The 22,482-nt window shown below is 46.9% G+C and overlaps 1 protein-coding gene across 2 annotated transcripts in view; it reads right to left on the reverse strand.

The window, feature by feature from the left end:
• LOC123500411 overlaps positions 1-22,482 on the reverse strand; it is a 48,036-nt gene continuing 25,554 nt past the window's right edge. For both annotated transcript variants that reach the window (XM_045249128.1, XM_045249127.1), the window contains exons 2-3: positions 1,605-1,805; positions 1-1,168 (exon numbers count right to left, since the gene is read on the reverse strand). In XM_045249128.1, coding sequence (XP_045105063.1) covers positions 129-1,168; positions 1,605-1,794 — 1,230 coding nt within the window. In that variant the 5' untranslated portion in view covers positions 1,795-1,805 and the 3' untranslated portion in view covers positions 1-128. The remainder of the gene's footprint in view (positions 1,169-1,604; positions 1,806-22,482) is intronic.

The following is a 22,482-nucleotide window of genomic DNA, read 5'->3' on the forward strand; positions in this document are numbered from 1 at the left end:
TCCCAGAACTCAGCTGTCAAAGTACTGTACTACTACGCATTGTTAGAGGCACACAATGTATTATCATACTGGAATTTTTTAGATCACTAGTTTAGCATGGTATTTACTTTTGTATACAACTTAAACTATTAATATAGAAAACTAACCTTTACACATACATACAGAAAGTCTTCTTTTTCATTTAGGTAAGACATAGCAGCACAGATCATAGCTGCAACCTCTGCACTGCCATTATCAACAGAGCCTTTAGCCTGCACAAGTTCCTGTTGAATTCTCCTTATATTCAAGTTTGGTTCTTCTTCTATCCATTTTAGAATTCGTGCTCCCTTACTAGCAATGGCAGACTCTACTTTTTCACTAATGTTAATGCCAGTGAGTTCCATAAAATAAACGAACATTCCTGCTGCCTCAAATAAATAAGGCCATTCTATTTTTAAATGAAGAACATCCATTTTCCTTTGTATGATGTCTTGCTTTTGAGAAAAGTAGGTATCCTTCATCAAATATTCCACATCATCATGAAATTTTTCTTTGTATTTCTGCTTTAATAAGCATTGCTTATCTTCTTGTGTTCTTTCTGATTCCCCATCTGGGTAATCACTCGGCATATAATTAATGCATCCATACTTATCATGCAAGTATATTTTGGTGGCTGGACCAGCTCTCACAGCATCTTCCTCCTCCATTACAAGGGAGTTTCTACGTTTCCTTTTGAATGAGTTACTGTCAGATTTTCTATTTATGTTGTCAAACCGTGACTGCAATTGTTTCAGAAGGGAATCATATCCAGTACCAACACGAGTGCCTTCAATCTCATCTAGGAAAGATTGAGGATATGTCTTCACAATCTTTTGTGCAATTGTTGCTAGTGACCTTTTACCTGGCTTCTGAGAGATCTTACTTATTTCATCAACTAGAATTCTCACCATCTCTCTTCTTGCTGATGGTTTAGGTCTTAACTTCTTTTGTAAACATGTCATTAGATTCTTCTTTGAAAATTTTGACCATGGTATTTCAAATTCATCTGCCCAAACAGGATTTACACCAGGCTGTAAATTTGCTGCTATTTCTCTTTCTTCCTCTGAGGTTGAAGGTGGTGAAACCGATTCAGAAATTATAGATGTGTCTGATAAAGCAGTCTCTTGTGATTTCTGAGATGTTGTGGACCCTGAAATTTAATCAAAAGAAAACCTATATACCATGATGCCTCTTAAGTTTCCTGGGAAGTACAGTCAAACCTCAAAACTCAAAGTGTCAAAAAAGTAAATATAAATGAAAGTATTTATAACTGCATTGACCTTAAGTGAGAAGTGGTGATGGCAAAAATTTATTAGCAAATTTTTCTACCAGTGAAAACAAACGAGTTAAGAGCAGTCCTGTATGTTAAGGGCGTCATCGGCTGCGTTTGAGTTCCAAGAGTTTAAAGAAAAAGTGTTCATAGTCCAAGTTATTCGGGTTTTGGGGCGTTTCTGTATCTTGACTGTATCTGTTTATTTCATAAGGTATATTATCTCTGACAAATTCATGAAATGCTAAGAGTAGATAACATCCACATCTGCTGCAAAAAAAAAAAAAAAAAAAATTAGCTTAAAATAATCCTGTACCTTGTTGCCAGTTATTAATAAGTTTCCGCACTTGAATGTCCTTCAGCATCAGAAGATCAGATGACTTAACATACTTTAGGTCATCTTCTGTTTCAACACCTAAACCTATAAGGTGTTCACACGCTTCCTCCAGTACTTGTGGAAGAAGACTGGGAAGAATACTCTGAACTGCATTCTTGATTTCCTCCATACTTCACAGCCCTGATGACAAAAAAAAAAAAAAAAAAAAAAAAAAAAATTAAATTAAATAAAAAAACGGAACGTGCAGAAAAAAAAGTAATAATAGCATTTAGTGCTAGAATGAAGAAGAATACATAAGAAAATGGATATGATAATACAGTGGACCGTCGATATAACACGAGATAGGTTTCAGGAAAGTTCGCTTAATATTGATATCGCGTTGTACTGAAATAAGGGTGCATGTCTTACTTAGCACAACGGGGGTGTTTAGGAAAAACTAACGACAAATTCAACTCGCATAATATAGTGAGGATTTGTTTTCAATAGATTTTGGAGTCCTAAATTTACACGTCACTTTATATGGAACATTTTATACCGATTTGTGTTATGTCGACGGTCTACTGTAGAAAGAGGTTCCCAGATTATTTATATTCCTGTTTAGTTTCACTCATAATAATACCATTACTTGTAAGCCTTCAACGTAGCAAGCTTCCCCACCCCACAGCTTCACCGTGGCCACAGCCAACACCCCCAACAATTACTTGTCTGCCTAACGTGTAGTGCCAAGCCTCAGTTTGTATGCCATTTCAATATTAATGTGTCATTCACATAATACCAGTACTTAGTAAACTTTCAACGTAGCAAGTTCACCACCCCACAGCTCCACCGTGGCCACAGCCAGCCCCCAACCATTACCTGCCTGCCTAACGTGTAGTGCCAAGCCTCAGTTTGTGTGCCATTTCAGTATTAATGTGTCTTGTTCATATACTCACAGATACAGTATAGTAAGCTGTCAGCCTTTCACCGTAGGAAGCTTCCCCACCCCATAGCCACCCCTCCACAGCCACCACCCCTAACCACCCAACCGTTACTTTCCTGCATAACATTGTAGTGTCAGTCTGTTCATAAGCCATAATAGTATGCACTTTTGGGGGCTTTGGTGCTCGCCTTAAAGCAGAGTCTACTGGTCAGGGTGCTTGTATATATTTTAAATTAAATGTATGCTTCCAGTTACAAATGATTAGGGGTCTCACCTACCATCTAGGCAGGCTGTTCCAGAAGTCCACCACTCTTGAGAAAATTATTGGCTTCTGAACATAAGAATATTAAAAGCTAGAGGGCAAGTACATTTAAATTTAAGTACGTACTAGTTATTTTCGAGTAATCAGTTGTGACATGGATTCAGAGTTTGCATGTCCCCACTGTAATCATGTATCTAGGTCTATTAGAAATTATGGAAATCATTGCCTGTTGCATTCAAATGAATACAGAAGAGTTATCAGTTGCCCATTAGGGGGCTGCAGACGGAAGCTTTTCTCATATACAGGACTGAAGGCTCATATTTATCGTGACCACCAAGAACGAAGGTCAAAAAATCATGAAAAAAATTTGGCTTTGAGTCTCCATATGAAATTACAGTGTAAAACGCTGCTGTGCCAACACGTTTGTGATGCGATCAAAGATTTGTTAAATCATTTGAGACAGCACATGGATGACGGCACCAGGGTTCAGTGTCCATTTAATCAGTGCTCCAAAATGTTCTCAAAGAAGACCACATTTAGTGTACATATAAGTAGGTATCACAGATATCAAACAGTTAAGGACCTGCCAACTGAAATGATCTGCTCATCAAATTCAGATTTTTTTGGTGACATGTCGCTAAGCTCGGGGGATTCCACTACAGCAGAAAATGATATTCCCATAGGCCTATGTGAAGGGACCAGTGATGAGGAAATACAGACCACAGATGATGAATTATTTATAAGAAATCTTGCTTTGTTTTATTTAAAATTGTTGTCAAAATACTTGCTGCCATCATCGGTTATTCAGTGCATTGTGGAGGAATTTCAAAATATACACTCACTTGGGTTTTCTTATTGCCTACAGAAACTTACCACTTCATTAAAACAGCTTGACATTCCTGAACCAAAAATTAAAGAAATTATAAATGGCATTGAAGAATCTGATATATTTTCTAAGTGTAACAGTGGACCATTAAGATCTAATTACAGTCGTAATAAATTTTTCAAGGAGACCTTTAATTACGTTCAGCCTCGGTGTCATTATCTGGGAAGGAACAGTCAGAACAAAGAGTGCACCTATCAATATATTCCAGTACTTGAAACATTACAGTGCCTTTTTAAGGACGAATCTGTTTTCAAAGAATACATATTAACATCACAGTACCAAGATCAAGCACACGGTGACTGTTGCGTCAGTGATATTACTGATGGGCTTGCGTTTAAGAGTAATGGACTATTTAAAAGTTATCCTAACTCTTTACGGCTTATTCTTTATCAAGATGCTTTTGAAATATGCAACCCTTTAGGGTCAATTAAGAAAAGCACAAAATTCTTGGGGTTTATTTGACGCTTGGCAATTTTAGACCTCATCTTCGCTTTGTTGTTGATAATACCCTCTTAGTTCTCCTGTGTAAAGAAGTAGACTTGAAGCATTTTGGCCATGATAAAATATTTCATGATTTAGTTGAAGATTTAAAGAAGCTGGAGAACGATGGGATTCAGCTACATAATGAAACTGTGAAGGGGGACACTGTATTGTATTACAGGAGACAACTTGGGGTCCCATGGTGTAGGTGGCTTTACTGAAAATTTTAGTACAGTTGAACACTTCTGTCGGTACTGTACCATTACCCTCACAGAATTTCGGAGTGACCCTGTTTTTGTTGGTACACCGAGAACAGTGGAAAATTATAATGCAGCAATAAGGCATCTTGAACAAGAACACAGTGTTCTGAATAACATAAATGGTATTAAATTTAATTCTGCTTTCAATTCTTTGAAGTATTATCATGTTTGTGCACCCGGTCTGCCACCATGTTTGGGTCATGATATTTTTGAGGGTGTTGAGATTATGATTTAGCCATGATTCTGAAGAATCTCGTCAATGTTAAAGGATGGTTAACGTATGCAGAACTCAACCAGCGTATAAATTTGTTTCCTTATCTTGGTACAGATGCTGCCTCAAAGCCATGTCAGGTGAATGTTTCTGGGGGTAGACTAGGTGGTCAAGCAGCACAAAACTGGTGCTTAATAAGGCTGTTACCTGTTATTATATGTGATATAGTAGGAACGAAAAATGAAGATGATCCAGTTTGGCAGTTGTTCCTTTTACTGCATGATATCGTGGAAATGGTATGTGCCCCAAAGCTCAAAGACTCAGACATTCCATATCTTTCTATACTCATCGATGAATATCTAGAAGACAGGCTATCATGTTTCCCGGACGAGAAACTGAAACCCAAACATCATTTTTTGAAACACAATCCGAAGCTAATTTTGCAGTTTGGTCCATTAATACACTTGTGGACATTGCGTTTTGAAAGCAAGCATTGCTATTTCAAAAGGTGTATTAGAAGTGCCCAGAATTTCAAGAATGTCTGCCAGACAATGAGTGAAAAACATCAATTATTACAATCCTATAAACAGGCCAGCCCCTATTTTCAACATAGAGTAGAGGTAACAAAAAGCATTCCTTTAATTTCAGATACATATAATCAAGGTATCCAAACAGCCATAAAGATGTGTCAGATTGCTGATAGTGCAGAAGTTAGTCTGGAAGTAGTAATAAAGGGCACTCATTACAAGAAGGGGCACTATGTTGTATTAGGTAAAAGTGAAAATGGCTTACTGTTTGGAGAAATTCAGTTCATTATATTGAATCCTTGTACACAAGTATACTTTTTAGTGCAAGAATTCAAGTCACAGCTTTCAAAAAGCTTACATGTATACACACTATTGCACAATTCGACACCCACTTCATTTCAGTGTATAGAGTCTTCAAAATTGATCAGTTATGTACCTCTTAATGGCTACAAGAAAGGAAAATCACTATTCATCCCACTCAAACATACCATATCTTCATAAGACATCATTCAATGAGTAAGGTAAGTTGAAGAAAATATTCATCGGGGACACCAGATTTTTATGGATTATAATATTGCTAAAAAAAAATACTATGGCATACTTAGGGATCCTTGAGAGTAATACAATGCCCTATACTGATCTGTATTCTAGGCAGTAAAAATATATGGAGTAATGGAACATGATTAGAAGAACGCAACGAAAGATTAAGTTGAACTGGAAACTGATCGTCAAAGTTCCGTACAAAAAACTGAGACGTGGACTTGAATTGGTGGTACCCAAGGACCATGATGGGTATGAGGCTGATCATAGTGATAGTGACGTGTGTAGTACAAGTAGTCGAGACACACTGATTTTGGGCCCTTTTGAGGCAGGTAAGTGCCAATTAATAAAATACTAATGTAATGGTAATTCTTGTACAGTACTCCCAATTACAACACACTTTGGACAGCACAATTCACGTACACCACTGAAGCACACACAGGTGCTGCACAGAACTGTCTTGAATGGTGCCTCAGGTCTGAAGAGTGCATCCTAAGCCGCATTTTACTGTTCAAGCCGCCGCAAGCCTGTCTATGCACGCTTTTTGGGGTCTGGAGAGAACGGTACGGCTTGCCCGGCTGAGGAAGGGGGACAAGACGAACCAGCATGTTTACCAAGTTTATTATTGATTTAGGACAAAGTGCGCTGTAACAGCCACGCTTAAGAGGCATAAAATGTATAAAAAACATTTATCGAGCTACTAAAGGTCAGTTTATTAGTCAGAAATGTACAAAACTGAGATTCTGTATACGAAAAATTGACATATGGCATCGTTTTCTTTGTTGTCATTGATGCTGACGATGGTAATTTGTGCTCCAAAGAAAAAGCCTGCAAAGTTAGGGGCTATGATGCAGCAGCAAAGCAGCGTAAAAGACTAACATGTACACCTTTGCCGTATTAAACGAATTTAGGGCATACAAAGCAAAATAATCCTCACATAAGGGCGCTTCTGCCATCGTTTGTTGTGGTGGTGAAGGTCGGCGGGAGAGTGACCAAGCCGACCAAGCGAGGGTCCCGGCGGCTTGGTGGGGTGCAAGCCAATCTTGGCAAGCGCGCTTGCGTTAGCGCCGTGAGAGAACACAAACCGGCACGGCTTGCCAAAATTTAGCAAGCGCGCTTGCGGCGGCTTGAACGGTAAAATGCGGCTCTACTATTGCACAGGACAACGTAGTCCAGCACACAGCTCTTCAAGCATACACCATTCTCAGGTGTTGTGCGAATCGTGGAGCCAAGTTGATGGTCATTTGGAGGCGTAGCAGAATCCAGAGGAACCGGCGCAGAGGCCGCCTCGAGACCCTCTAGGGACTTAAGGCGGATTTGGGCTTTATAAGAGTCCGCCTTACGGGCGCCCTTAATCGCATCGATAGTATGGCCCTAGGTGGTGATCAACCTCTCCATCCTCCGGCCGAGGATGTAATATACATTTATGTATCTGAGTTATCAAGGGCCCTCGGCCTTACCATCTCCTCCCGCATAGAAGAGGTGGAAGCACAAGTTGACATATGGTGCCCACCTTGTGCTTATACATATAAGGAGCCGGGAAGGGGCGGCCGGTCTCCAGAAATAAGAACGCTAAGAGAAAAAGGGATTATAGAAGAATAAAAAAGTTGTGGCGTAAGGAAAGAGGTCGGGCCGTTAATTAAATCAAAACGGGTATTCCTGACGGCCCACCGCTCATCCCCCCAGGCATGAAAGATTACTGGCCAGGCCTCTTTGGTAGAGCTTCTTTGGAGGAATCACGATCACCTGATGCTGTTCGACCCACTCTGGATGTCGATGGTCCGATAAATGAGGATGAAATTAAAAGGGCATTAAAGACCACTAAGCCCTCTACAGCCCCCGGACCAGACGGCAGGAGACGGGAGGATGTGAGCGCCCTCAACGTAGACCAGCTGGATTGGGCCATGAACATCTTGCTCCTCCTCAAAGATGTCCCACAGACTTGGGCTATGGGGAGGACTACCCTCATCCCAAAAACTCCTGAGGCAAAGGACCCTGGTGACTTCCGCCCAATCACCATAACATCGATCCTACTCAGGTTGTTTCATAAGATCTTAACAGCCAGGTTGATTGGGGCAGCCCCTCTGCCTCTTGAGCAGAAAGGGTTTGCCCCTGAGGAGGGTGTTGCAGCTAACATCCTCCTTTTACAGGAGCTCATTAAGAACGCCACACTGAATAAAACAGACTTATGTGTCGCGTTTGTTGATTTTAAGAAAGCCTTCGACTCAGTGAGTCACCCATCCTTGGTGGCTGCGACCAAGAGATGGGGTTTTCCTCTTAGGCTCACTGAGTATGTAAGTACTTTGTACAGTAAAGCACGGACAAACATTATGGGGGACACTTGTCCCATCAGGAGGGGAGTGTTACAGGGGGACCGGTTATCCCCATACCTCTTCAACATTACGTTGGATTGGGCACTCTCCCAAGTGCCAGCAGACGTAGGGGCGCGTCTGGCTGGAACCCCTCTTAGCTATTGCCTATGCGGATGATGTAGCAGTTACAGCCTCCACTCCGAGTGGCCTCCAGGCCTCACTTGATGTGTTGGTCCAGGAGGCCGCAAAGGTGGGACTGGAATTGGGTATTCCCAAATGTGGTACACTTACCATTAGAGGGGATGGTAAGAGAAAACGGTGGTTGGTTGACGGTTACACCATATTTACTAGGGCCAGGGGAAACATACAAGTACCTTGGTCTAGAGATGGGAGTGGTCCTGGGCCAAGCCAAGTCCAGGCGGGCCCTCGCAACCCTACTAAAAGACCTGGGTTCTGTGTAAAAGGGCCCCCTTAAACCCCAACAAAAGCTGTGGTCGTTGAAAAATGTGCTAATCCCTAAGCACCAATACAGCCTGGTGCTGGATAAGACCACGAGGGGCACCCTAGAGCGGTATGATGCCGAGATAAGAAAGTTTCTAAAGAAGGCACTCCACCTGCCCAAAGACACTCCTAATGCTGCACTTTACGCAAAGACCTGCGACCGGGGATTAGGAGTGCCTCAGCTTACCGCTCTGGTGCCTCTCCTTAGAAGAGGGACCCTAGAAAGATCTACTAAAAGTCACGACCCAAGGGTTGCGAGGATAGCGGAGGCAATCCTGCTCACTACCCCTGGCTTAACATCAACTGAGCAGAAGAAAAAAAAAGCGACCTGACACTTCCTCTTTAATTAATTAACCTCTCTCGGTCTGCCCTCCAACATTGCCGAGCCGCGTGGAACTCAGCCCCTCAAAAGCCACCCTGATGACTAACACCCCGCGGCAAATTCTCGGCTGTCTCTCCTTGATATTAGACAAACGCATCAAGAGAGAGGGAGAGGGAGATGGAGAGGGAGAGAGAGAGAGGGAGAGGGAAAGAGAGAGAGAGAGAGGGAGAGAGAGAGAGAGAGAGAGAGAGAGAGAGAGAGAGAGAGAGAGAGAGAGAGAGAGAGAGAGAGAGAGAGAGAGAGAGCAAGCTAACCTCACAACCTTATTTATTCATCTATTTATGTACTCGTACTATTCATCTCATCTTTTTCTCCTCCTTTCTTTTCGTCAACATTCTTTCCTCACCTCCCTTCACTGACAGGAGGACTGAGCGTGAGGGGAGAATGTACCATGGTGCCTGTCATGTCATTTTAAAGTAAGAGTTAGCTACTATTCACTTCATCTCTCTGTAACCTGTTAAACTAAGGCGTCTCATCCTCCTCCTCATCCTCCTCCTCCTCCTCCCCCTTTTCCTTCTCGTCCTCCTCCTTCTCTTCCTCCTCCTCCTCGTCGTCCTCCTTCTCTTCCTCCTCCTCCTCCTCGTCCTCTTCCTTCTCTTCCTCCTCCTCCTTCTCCTCCTTCTGCTTTTTCTCCTGTTTATCAAGTTGCTCTCTGTCCCTCCAGGAATTGAAGAAACCGAAGGAATAAGATAAATAATAAAATAAGATGAGAAAAAGAACGATGAAAAAAAAGAGAAATGAGAAGGGGGAGAAAAAATAAAAGAAATTGGAAAAGGAGAAGTAGGAGAAGAAAAAATAAGATGAAACAAAAAAAATTGCAATAGAAGGAGGATGATAAACAAGAAGAATAAGAGAAAAAAGAGAAGAACAGGAGACGAGAAAAAAGAGAAGAACAGGAGACGAGAAAAAAAAAAAAAACGTATCAAAGACAGCAGGTAGACATTGACAAGACGGATGAAAAAGAGTGAGCAGTAACACAAACTCTCAAGAAGTTAGGCCGCTGTCACATAGAGCTATACTATACGGTATACGGTGCACGTTTTTCGAGGGCACGCATATAGCTGAAATCGAACAGGGCGAGATGCCCAAGAGCGCGTCACATAGGAGGGCACTATACGAAATGCCGTATAGCTACGTATAGTATAGTATAGGGAGAATCGAGCATGTTCGATTTTCGTGCACCGTATACCTCCAGATACCATAGTGATTTTTTTTGTGTCAGCTAGTATGTTATGCAATAATACAATGATTATTGCGACTCATTTCATCGGAATTTCGAAGTACATGCACAACTTGCATTTTAACATTAGTATTTGTATTTATATTTAATATTTCAAGTCAAAATAATTTGAGGACAGAGAGAGAGAGAGAGAGAGAGAGAGAGAGAGAGAGAGAGAGAGAGAGAGCATCACAACTTAGCAAGTGTTTTTTCCTTTTATGCGAACATTTGTTGATTCTATGTTTGAGCTTGTGTGTGGGCATGTATGTGTGCGTGTGATGTGGATAATGATGATATTGCGAGTGTATATACACATTTACACCAAAAAAAAATTACATGTATCAGCTACAATTTACCACAAATAACTCAATCTGGCCAAGAAATGGTTTGGTCGATTTTGTATTCACATACTGGGGATGGTGACACAAGTTATAATGTTGTGTGATATGCGGAATAAAAATTATGTAATGTGGGATATGCCAATCTTGTGCTCCCCCCCCCCTCAATTGATAGTTGTTTCACTCACCTGATGGTCAAAACCAACTTTTCTTCTCCTGATATCGGTTTCCTCCAGTTTGATCCAGTGGGACTGAGGTGGGGTAAAATTAAGTTTTTCAACATTTTGTAGCTGTTGTATGACATACACATGTAGTTGTAAAACACCTTCTCATCAGGGTGATCAATCAGGTTCTGAAATGTGGTGTTAAGCTCCCCCAACTCAGGTCTCATTTGGAAGTCCTGTCGTACCCATGCCCTTCTTTTCTTCCCATGTGTCTCCTCAGCCTCCATCAGTAAAAGAAGAGCCAAATCCATGTTGACGGCACCCAAAAGACTGTAAGTAGTATACGCGTGCACCCTCTATGTGACCAGCCGTGCCCGTATAGCGTATGGCGTATACCGAATAGCAAATACCGTATACCGTATACCGTTAAACACAAACAAGAATAAAAACAAGCAACACTCACATCGGGGGGAGAGTCACCACAAAGAAGAAGGGAAGAAGGAAGGTACATAAAAAAGAAGAGAAGGCATAGAGAGAGAGAGAGAGAGAGAGAGAGAGAGAGAGAGAGAGAGAGAGAGAGAGAGAGAGAGAGAGAGAGAGAGAGAGAGAGAGAGAGAGAGAGAGAGAGAGAGAGAGAGAGAGAGAGAGAGAGAGAGAGAGAGAGAGAGAGAGAGAGAGAGAGAGAGAGAGAGAGAGAGAGAGAGAGAGAGAGAGAGAGAGAGAGAGAGAGAGAGAGAGAGAGAGAGAGAGAGAGAGAGAGAGAGAGAGAGAGAGAGAGAGAGAGACACAGAGACAGAGAGACACAGAGAGAGAGAGAGAGAGAGAGAGAGAGAGAGAGAGAGAGAGAGAGAGAGAGAGAGAGAGAGAGAGAGAGAGAGAGAGAGAGAGAGAGAGAGAGAGAGACAGAGACAGAGAGAGAGAGAGAGAGACCTGCTCAAAATGACCTAGGCCTCGCCACCCCTCCTCCCCGGGGCCGAAGAGGCTGTGAGTACTGCCTGCGCCCAGGACACTCGAGGGAAGAATGCTTCTCACGGATAGCAGACGCCAGACAGGAAGCCATCCTGAGAAGGGTCTTGGCTGAAGGGAGGAGAAACGGGTACGCCCCACACCCCCAACCCCCTTTCGTGGTGACTCCGGATGGCAACACAGGCAATGGGAGGAGCAGCCGAGGTCCCAGCGGGGATGGACCTCGGCCCTTGGGAGAGCGAATACTAACAGCACTCCTCGCCATAACAGCAACCCGCCAGCACCAAGAAACGTCGGCCACTCCCCTCTCCTCACGGTTGTCTCTGCCAACGTGAGAGGGCTTCGTAGCAACATTGCTGATCTCTCCCACAACTTTGTACTACGACAAAAAGCCGATATTGTGGCGGTGAGCGAAACGTGGATGAGTGACACTGTGGAGCCGTCATTTGGCAAAATAAAAGGCTACACGAAGTGGGTGAGGAAGGATCGTATCGGCAGGGCAGGTGGAGGTGTGGCTGTTTGCTTTAAAAATGGCCTCCAGACTCAGGAACTGTCAGTAGACCTTCCTCAGCAAATGGAAGCACTTTTCTTCCGAATAGTGCTGACTGACAACAGTGGCTTGCTGCTCTGTGTACTATATCGCCCCCCCAGGCAAGGCCGTTTCTCGCTTGACTTCCTGGCGGAGGAGATGGACAACTTGCTCCAACGCCACGGCTGCAAGAACGTCCTCATCGTGGGAGATCTAAATTTCCATCTCGAGCAGCAAGCTTACAACAACTTAGTGACAGTGTCCGGCCTCACCAACCACGTCACATTTCAGACCCACGAAAGAGGAGGCCTGCTCGACCCAGTATTATCAGACCTCCCGGAAGAAAGAATATTGTGTCAGCAGCTGGATAAAGTGGGTAGTTCGGACCACCACGCCGTACTGACGAAGATCCAGCTACATGTGGCGAGGGAAAAAGCTGCACCTCGAACCATCTGGCTATGGGAGCAAGCTAGCTGGCGTGACATGAGGGGCGCACTGACAGCCACAGACTGGCAGACGGTGCTCACGGGAGACGCGGAGGAGATGACTAACGCTCTCACCTCAATCCTGGCCACACTACAGGACCGCCACGTCCTCACCGCACATACCTCGCCAAGGCCACAAACCCCCAATGGTTTGGCTTCCGCTGTCAGATAGCTGCCGAAGCCAAGTATGCAGCATGGAGGAGATACAAGCAGCGCCCGTCACAACACAACCTCACCATGCACCGAGCTGCTTGTAAGAGAATGACTGACACCTCCAAGTGGGCGAGGAAACACTGGGAGCAAGACCTCAGGAGAAAGCTCACAGGCCCAGGAGTTGGAGATAAGACGTGGTGGACACTGGTCAAGGAGAGGCAGGGTGTGATGCGGCAGGAGAGCGTGCCCCTCACCAGGCAGGACGGAACCACTGCCTCAAGCAGTGATGACAAGGCTGCACTCCTGGCAAAATTATTTGCAGAAAAAATGCAGGTTGAGTGCCCCACACGCCCCCCTCCAGTGCTACCCCGGGAGACAGCGCACACCATCACCTCAATACCCATCACCACGGAGCTGGTGGAAAAGCACTCGGGCAACTGGACGCAGGAAAGCCACGGGCCCAGACGGAATCAGCCCCGGGTGCTGAAACAATGTGCCAGGAACTGTCAGTGCCTCTTGTTGCTATTTTTCTGCCTGCCTGGCAGAAAAAGTGGCCAGCATCCTGGAAGGAGGCATACGTGGTCCCTGTGCATAAAAAAGGGTCCAAGTCTGACCCAAGGCACTACCGACCCATCTCCCTGCTGTCTGTGATGGGTAAGGTGTTCGAAAACTGGTGGCAGCCGTCATATGGCAGCACCTGGATGAACACCAGCTTCTCTCACCCCACCAGTTCGGGTTTCGGCCAGGTCGATCTACTTCCGATCTCCTTCTCCTACTCTCCCAGGAATGGCAGGACACCCTTGACGAAGGCCTGGACACGCTCGTAGTGGCCCTTGATATCGCGGGGCTTATGACCGAGTGTGGCATGCGGGTCTTCTGACTAAGCTCCAAGCCAAGGGCATCGACGGCGGTCTCCTGAAGCTACTCGAGGATTACCTCCAAGGAAGGACACTTCGAACCGTCGTCAATGGGCGGACCTCATCACCCACCAATATAGGAGCGTCAGTTCCACAGGGCTCAGTGCTTGGCCCAGTCCTGTGGAATGTGTATATAGACGATCTCCTGCGCCAGCTTCCTGCAGTCAAGGCTTACGCCGACGACTGCACAATCTCCCTCTCCTACTGCCGCCAGGACAGCCAGCGCGCCGTGGCCAACATCAACCGCCAGCTGAAGGCAGCAGAAGAGTGGGGGAAGGTGTGGCAAGTCACCTTCGCGCCGGACAAGACACACGCCATGGTCATCTCACGATCCCCTGCCGCCTCTCAGGCCGTGGAAGGACAACTACAGTTTGAGGGCGAGCAGCTGCCTCTCCAGGAACACATCAAGATCCTGGGAGTCACCATGGATCGTGAGCTGCGCTACGACACCCACATCACGTCTGTAGCCCGCCAGACCTCTCAGCGTGTGTCAGCCCTGCTAGAGAGAGAGAGAGAGAGAGAGAGAGAGAGAGAGAGAGAGAGAGAGAGAGAGAGAGAGAGAGAGAGAGAGAGAGAGAGAGAGAGAGAGAGAGAGAGAGAGAGAGAGAGAGAGAGAGAGAGAGAGAGAGAGAGAGAGAGAGAGAGAGAGAGAGAGAGAGAGAGAGAGAGAGAGAGAGAGAGAGAGAGAGAGAGAGAGAGAGAGAGAGAGAGAGAGAGAGAGAGAGAGAGAGAGAGAGAGAGGTCACGCACGTGGTAGCTCCGTGTTTTTCGTGGTGTTACAGTGGTTTAACAAAGTGCAGTGTTGTGAAAATTTCAGTGCTTGAAGTGCTAAGTGTCCTGGTGTCCATGTAAAAGTGTAAGGTGTGCTAAGCCTTGCAATAGTGTTAAAAATCACTTGAAAAGAGTGTTTGTACCCGTGCAGTGACTGAGACCCGGGCCTGACCTGACGCGAGGCCTAAGGCAGCACACAGTTGCCAAATCTCCAAGGTAGTTTTTTAAACAACCTGTATCTCTCTCCGTGGCTGGTTTGGCTTGACTTGTGGGAGAGGTAGTTAGTGTCGTGTGTTTTTTGTGCGCCTGTGGGGAAGTGCTTTGTGTTCTGTGCCAGTGTTTAGTGTCTGTGTTCACGAGTGTGTTAGTGTCGTACGTGTCGTTTAGAGCCAACACTCGTTGTCGCTCCCACACCTGGCTCCACACCCCCAGGAATCACTTATCCTCTCCTCAATGTCTAGCCCCGCCCATCGCCCCATAGCCAGGCGAGACTTGCCTGGCTACCAGCCACAGAATTGGTGTTGCGTTTGTGGCAAAGCAACACTTAAGACTCAACACGTGAGCTGTGACGAGGAAACCTGCCGTAACCTTTGTCACAACAGCTGCCTTGGGGATACGCCAGTCTTCAAGTGTAGCTACACGGAACAGCTACGACTCCAAGCAAACATCCCGGACCCCGTCATCTACATCAGCGAGGAGACTGACACACCCCACGCCACTACCGGACGATAGTGGGAGAGTCAGTGGGAGGGCTTGGAGAGAGGAGAGCTAGTTTCACTAGTTGAGAAGCTCACTGAGGAAGCCTCTCAACAAAACTGTGTGATTAAGTCCCTCCAGGACGACCGAGACTTGATCATACAGCACAGAGACGTGTTTGCTGCGGCTCTCAGAGTAGCAGACAGGCTGATAGCGTCAAAACAGCGCCAGACGCAAGTAGCCACACGCTCAGGCAGTCAGCGCCCACGCAGAGTCAATTGACGAACACTGGGAGGTGGTTTGTCAGGACTCTGAGAGGTGGAGGACGTGGTGGAGCTCGGATAAACCGCAACAGATCCGGTACGCAGCTGTTTTCTCCACTTCCACCTTCCCTTCGCCTGCCCGGGAAACAACGACCGCTCCGCCTACCTCCACTGCTTCCACCGCCACACAGAGCGACTGTGACACCTCCCCAGCGTCCACTGTCACCCTTCTGCCACACAGAGTGACTGCTCGGTACTCACTACCACGTCTACCGCCACACAGAGCAGCAGGGACTCTTCCTCCATAAACACAGCGAACGGAGTAGATCGCGGTGCCTCTGTTCGCCCACGAACCTCTCCTCAGACCACTTCAGGAGATTGGAGAAAAAAGAAATCTAAGAGGGAAGTGCAGCAGGACGCGAGGAGGGTGTCCAGCGAAGGACTGAGGACTCACCAGGCCACCAAGCAGACACAAAAGCGAGCCAAGGCAAAAGTGTGTGAGTACTGCTCACGGAAAGGACACACTTCTGCTACTTGCCACGCCAGAACTGACGATTTACGTCAGGAGCGTCTCCTACAGCGGCTTCTTACGGTGGAAAGACACACAGCCACACCCTTCCCACCTGCAGCGCCTCAGCCCGCCCACCCCCTCACTTCATTTCAGTCCTTGCCACAACCTCGCCCACTCCTTCCTCAGCCTGGTATCTGGAATCAGAACCAGGGGCGGCAGTGGACCACCCTCTTCACCAGTACCAGCAGTCGGCCGCGGACCCTAACCACCACCTCGGACTAGCAGGCCTCGCTCACTACCATCCCTCACCATGGTACAGCCAGCTTGCCCCGCCGCCAACTAAAGGTCGTCTCTAGCAACGTCCGTGGTCTCCGGACTAACCTTGCAGACTTATACCACAACTGTGTGCAACGACACAATGCAGACGTTGTTGTGGTGACCGAGACATGGCTGAACAGTGAGGTGGAGCCCACGTATGGCAGGATGCAGGGCTTCACCCACTGGGTGAGGAGGGACCGACAGGAGCGAACAGGAGGTGGAGTGGCTGTCTGCTTCAAGGAAGGAATGCAGGCCCAGCTACTCGACATAGACACGCCTCCAATGATGGAGATGATGTACTTCCGAGTAATGCTGGCAGACCGCTCAGCCCTCCTGCTGTGTGCCCTGTATCGCCCCCCGCGACAAGGGCCTGACTCACTCCTGTACCTGACTGAGACCTTAGACAACCTGATGATGGCACACAGCTGCAGCCACGTGCTGATTGTGGGGGATCTCAATCACCACCTGGAAAGAGACGCCTACGAGAATCTCCTGAGGTGCAGGGTCTGACAGATCATGTCACCTTCCCCACACATGAACGAGGAGGGACATTAGACCCTGTCATCTCAGACTACCAGGAAGACAAGCTTCAGTGTCATCAGCTGGGGCTCGTGGGCAGCTCTGACCATCACGCTGTACTGACACAGCTGGAAGTGGGCGTGGCTCAGGACGAGGCCACCACCCGCACCATCTGGCTGTGGAACAAAGCAGACTGGGCTTCCTGCGCCGCGACCTGACCCACACCCCATGGGCCACTCTGCTACAGGGAGGAGCAGAGAGTGAAGCACTTGCACTCACCTCTCACCTTCTCGCCCTCCAGAGACGCCACGTCCCACACAGGGAATACACCACCAGATCGACGGATCAGCCATGGTTTGGCTACCGTTGCCGTGTTGCTGCTGAGGCAAAGTATGCTGCCTGGCTCCGCTACAAGAGGAACCCGACTCGGCGCAACAAGGACCTGCACAGGGCTGCATGCAGGAGGATGGTGGTAACCAGCAAGTGGGCCTTAAAAAAGTGGGAGGAAAGCCTGCGCCGGAAACTGTGTGGCACTGGCGTAGGAAACAAAACTTGGTGGTCTCTTGTTAAGGACAAACAAGGAACTGGCCACCAAGAATCCATCCCTCCCTCAGCAAGCAGGACGGTACTGTCGCCACCAGCAGTAAGGAGAGGGCACAGTTGCTGGCTTCCTTGTTTGCTGGAAAATGAAGGTCGGGAATCCACAGCAGCCACCGCCTCAGCTGGTCCAGCAATGTGAGAAGACTGTCACCATGGTGGAGGTGACGCATCAGCAGGTGAAGCGATTATTGCGGGGCTGGACACACAGAAAGCCACCGGCCCTGATGACATCAGCCCGCACCTGCTGAAGCGATGCTCCCAGGAACTGGCTGCCCCTCTCACCCAAGTTCACAACTTGTGTACGGGAAAACGTCTGGCCTTCAGTGTGGAAGGAGGCTCGAGTAGTTCCTGCACACAAAAAGCTCCAGGACGGACCCAAAAAACTACAGACCCATATCCCTGTTGTCAGTGGTGGGTAAAGTGTTTGAGAGGGTCGTGGCAGAGGTGGTGTGTAGCCATCTCAAGGACAATGCCCTCCTCTCAGACCAACAGTTTGGGTTCAGACCTGGAAGGTCAACCTCCGACCTAATGATGCTTCTCACCAGGCATTGGCAGGACGCCCTCGACGACGGCAAGGACACTATAGTGGTTGCTTTGGACATAGCAGGAGCTTTTGATAAAGTATGGCACAACGGATTACTAGAAAAGCTTCGTGCTAAAGGCATCCAGGGTGGCTTGCTACGACTCTGGGAAATTACCTGCAGGACAGAAGCCTCAAGGTGGTTGTCAACGGGCAAACATCTGAGTCCCTGCCTGTGGAGGCATCAGTGCCACAGGGTTCAATTCTTGGCCCACTCCTGTGGAATATCTACGTGGATGATCTTCTCCAGCTACTGCCAGGAGTCATGGCCTATGCTGATGACTGCACCCTCTCCTATACCTATCCACGCCAGGACAGTGGGCGGGCTGCTGAGGCCATCAATCAGCAGCTACGAGTGATAAAGGAGTGGGGTGCTCGCTGGCAAGTGACATTCGCGCCGGAGAAGACACAAGCAATGGTTGTCTCGGTCCCCAGCCGCCATGGCAGCAATGGCAGGAAAGTTGTCTTTGGCGCTGCTGCTCCCACCCAAGATGACGTCAAGATACTTGGAGTGGAGGTGGATCGAGGGCTGAGGTTTGACAGGCATGTCAAAACCATTGCCAAGAAAGCCTCTCACAGGATCTCCGCTCTCAGAAGGATCGCCAGTTTCCTCGACAGGAAGGGGAGACTGCTGCTGTACAAGGCACAGGTGCGGCCCCACCTTGAATACGCAGCTCTCTCCTGGATGTCCTGTGCCGCCACACACAGAAGGAGACTGGACAGCATCCAACGCCGCGCCATACGGCTAGTAGATGCTGCACTACCACCTCACCCAGAGCCTGAGCGTCCCCTTGATTCACTGGAACACCGCAGAGACGTGGCGGCGATCGTAGTGTTCCATAAGGCACAGGTGCAAAGAGTGCCACATCTGGCAGGGCTGCGTCATCCTCTAAGAGTCACCGCACGGAGCACGAGAACGGTGCTCAATGGTGGTGACGCCGTAGAGGTGCCGCGATCCCACGGGTGTCAGCATCAACGCACCTTCGCAGGACGCGTCTCCAGGATGTGGAACTTGTTCACGGCCGCGGTGCCTCACGTCCAGGAGATGAACACACACAGTGTCAAACTGATGGCACATAAGTGGAGACAGACACTGCCAACTCCTCTGACACTCTTTGTGACGTGACACTCAGTGTAGTGCAGTGCGTGAATAGTGCTAGTGAAGTGAAACGAATAGTGCTCCATTTACATGCTGACCATCTTGTATATTATCTATTTTTAAGTCTTGTAAATATTGTAGAGAAATAGATTGTAGTACCCTTAGAATAGGTAGCACACGACAGTGCGCCTTTGGGTACATGTTCTTTGTATAAAGTTTTGTTTAAATAAAAAAAAAAAAAGAGAGAGAGAGAGAGAGAGAGAGAGAGAGAGAGAGAGAGAGAGAGAGAGAGAGAGAGAGAGAGAGAGAGAGAGAGAGAGAGAGAGAGAGAGAGAGAGAGAGAGAGAGAGAGAGAGAGAGAGAGAGAGAGAGAGAGAGAGAGAGAGAGAGAGAGAGAGAGAGAGAGAGAGAGAGAGAGAGAGAGAGAGAGAGAGAGAGAGAGAGAGAGAGAGAGAGAGAGAGAGAGAGAGAAGAGAGAGAGAGAGAGAGAGAGAGAGAGAGAGAGAGAGAGAGAGAGAGAGAGAGAGAGAGAGAGAGAGAGAGAGAGAGAGAGAGAGAGAGAGAGAGAGAGAGAGAGAGAGAGAGAGAGAGAGAGAGAGAGAGAGAGAGAGAGAGAGAGAGAGAGAGAGAGAGAGAGAGAGAGAGAGAGAGAGAGAGAGAGAGAGAGAGAGAGAGAGAGAGAGAGAGAGAGAGAGAGAGAGAGAGAGAGAGAGAGAGAGAGAGAGAGAGAGAGAGAGAGAGAGAGAGAGAGAGAGAGAGAGAGAGAGAGAGAGAGAGAGAGAGAGAGAGAGAGAGAGAGAGAGACTTTCAATAAAGCAGTTCACCATTATGTTAACTTAAACTTGATGTCTTCTCGACCTCTCTTTTTTATGGAACAACGTTAAAAAATGTGAGCAGTGCGAGCAGACATTATTAGGTCTTCCCTTTGTTACGTTCACCGGTTAAACGGGTAAGATTGGCATCGGGGAGCCGGTGAACAATAACAATAAAAAAAAACAACAACACTGCAGGTTCAACTGGTGAGGAAATGCAAAGGGGGCACTTTAAAAAGCTATTTTAATAACCTATAATGAAACTGATATACATATAGATATAACATGAAACATATGAAACTGACATACACATATACATATAACACAGAAATAAATACAACAATAAAGAACCCTACTTAATACCTAACAATAATACTAATCCTATATGGAGGCAATGTGGAAAAAACGGACGAGGGGAAGTGATACTTATGCGGTGTCGCAGGGGTGAAGTGCTGGGTGAGGTGGATCCCACGATACTCCAAGAGGCGTTGTGTTCACTGGTTGAGGCCTGGACCTCGACTTGACTTCCAGAAAGCCAAGATCTGGCTTAACAATTCTGGTTGAGTCGAAAGGGGCCGCGTGAATCAAACTTCGGGACAGTAGCGGGCTTCATGAGACGGTGAGGTGGAGGGTTCATGAGACAGTGCCGTGGAAGGTTCACGAGACGGTGAGGCGGAAGGGGAGGTGGAGAGGTGGCGAACGAGGTAACAAGCGGAGGAGGGGATGGTAGTGGAGTATGTTACGGGGGGGCCGTAACAGCTTTCTTCGGGTATAAGGGGAGCAAGAAAAAAAAATCCGATGATATTTGCTCAGCACTCATATCACAATACCCTCCTCCCTAACTTGCCATGTCATCCGATTCTGTGGTCTCTCTCTCTCTCTCTCTCTCTCTCTCTCTCTCTCTCTCCGTTTTGCTAGCTCAGGTAACTAACAAAGTAGGTATGTTTAAGTTATTTCTGAGTTTGTGTGTTTGTTCACTTGTTTTGGTTTCCTGACTCCAAAATTAGATTTGTTGCAAGGACGTCAGTTTCCTCTTTATTTCTGGTCACAACTCGATGTATTATTGATTTTTCTTCAAATTCCCTTTACTACAAGCGTTCACATATATACAGACATACACAGAAACGCAAACACTGGAGAGACTTGTGAGGGGCATGCTGCGCCATCCACGCTTATGCCACCTGCTCTCCCTCGACGCGCCACACGACACCATAAAAAGATAGAGACGCCACGCACGGACCGACACCGCCTCAGTGTGATTCCCAACATAGTTGTAGAAATTAATGATTAGGATCGTTTATCGTTGTGTACTGTTCCTAACCTAACCTAACCTAACTTAACTTAATATATAACTCCCGTCTAAATCGTTCTACATTTCCAGAGTACACGGCAATCTTAATAAACCGCTAATTATATATTACTACCATTCCATTACATCCATAGACAGTCATACATACATTATGGCTGATTGCTTCAAATTAAGGCACTGCAAAAAAAAAAAATGCAATGGAACAAAACACCTGTATACGTCAATACACTCATACACATACACATACATACGAATCCATACATACAGACATACATACATCTATTAAATTTGGAACGCAGCAAAAAGTAAGGCAATATAATACCAAAAAAAAAAAAAATTACACACACACACACACACACTTTTACGGTGATGGTTATGATAGCTTTGCGTAATGGAAGAGGAAAGATTTAGGAGGATGAAGGATGAAGGAGAAGAAAAGGGAAGGAAGAGAAGGGAAGCGAAGGAGGAGATAGGAGGAATGAAAAAAAAAAAAAGATGTGAGATACAGGACGGTGCAAAAGGAAGAGGAAAGCTGAGAGAGAGAGAGAGAGAGAGAGAGAGAGAGAGAGAGAGAGAGAGAGAGAGAGAGAGAGAGAGAGAGAGAGAGAGAACACCATACCACACTAATCTGTAATTTTAGTAATGATCACGTGGGGGTGATGGTAGTAGTAGTAGTAGTGGTAGTAGTAGTAGTAGTAGCAGAAGTAGTAGGTAGTTATAGCAGTAGTAGTAGTAATGATAGTATTATTTATTATTATTAGCAAGCAGCAGCAGCAGCAGCAGCAGCAGCAGTGGCAGTGCAGCAGCAGGCAGCAGCAGCAGCAGCAGCAGCAGCAGCAGCAGCAGCAGCAGGTAGCAGCAGCAGCAGCAGCAGTAGCAGCAGCAGCAGCAGCAGCAGCAGCAGCAATAGCAACAGCAGCAGCAGCAGCAGCAGCAGCAGCAGCAGCAGCAGCAGTGCAGCAGCAGGTGGTAGCAGCAGCAGTGCAGCAGTAGCAGCAGCAGCAGCAGCAGTAGTGTAGCAACAATAGTAGCAGCAGCAGCAGCAGTAGCAGCAGCAGTAGTAGCAGTAAGGAGTAGCAGCAGTAGCAGCAGCAGTAGCAGTAAAAGCAAAAGTAAAAGCAGTAGTAAGCAGTAGTAATGGTGGTGGTAGTAGTAGAGGTAGAAGCATTAGTAGTAGTAGTATTAGTAAAAGTAGTAGTAATTGTAATAAGAGGAGGAGGAGGAAGATGAAGAGGAGGAAGAGGAGGAGGACAAGGAGGAGGAGGAGGAGGAGGAGGAGGAGGAAGAGGAAGAGGAAGAGGAGGAGGAGGAAGAGGAAGAAGAAGATG

The sequence above is a fragment of the Portunus trituberculatus genome, unplaced genomic scaffold, assembly GCF_017591435.1.
Source record: "Portunus trituberculatus isolate SZX2019 unplaced genomic scaffold, ASM1759143v1 PGA_scaffold_224__1_contigs__length_96760, whole genome shotgun sequence".
NCBI classification, from domain to species: Eukaryota; Metazoa; Arthropoda; class Malacostraca; order Decapoda; family Portunidae; genus Portunus; species Portunus trituberculatus.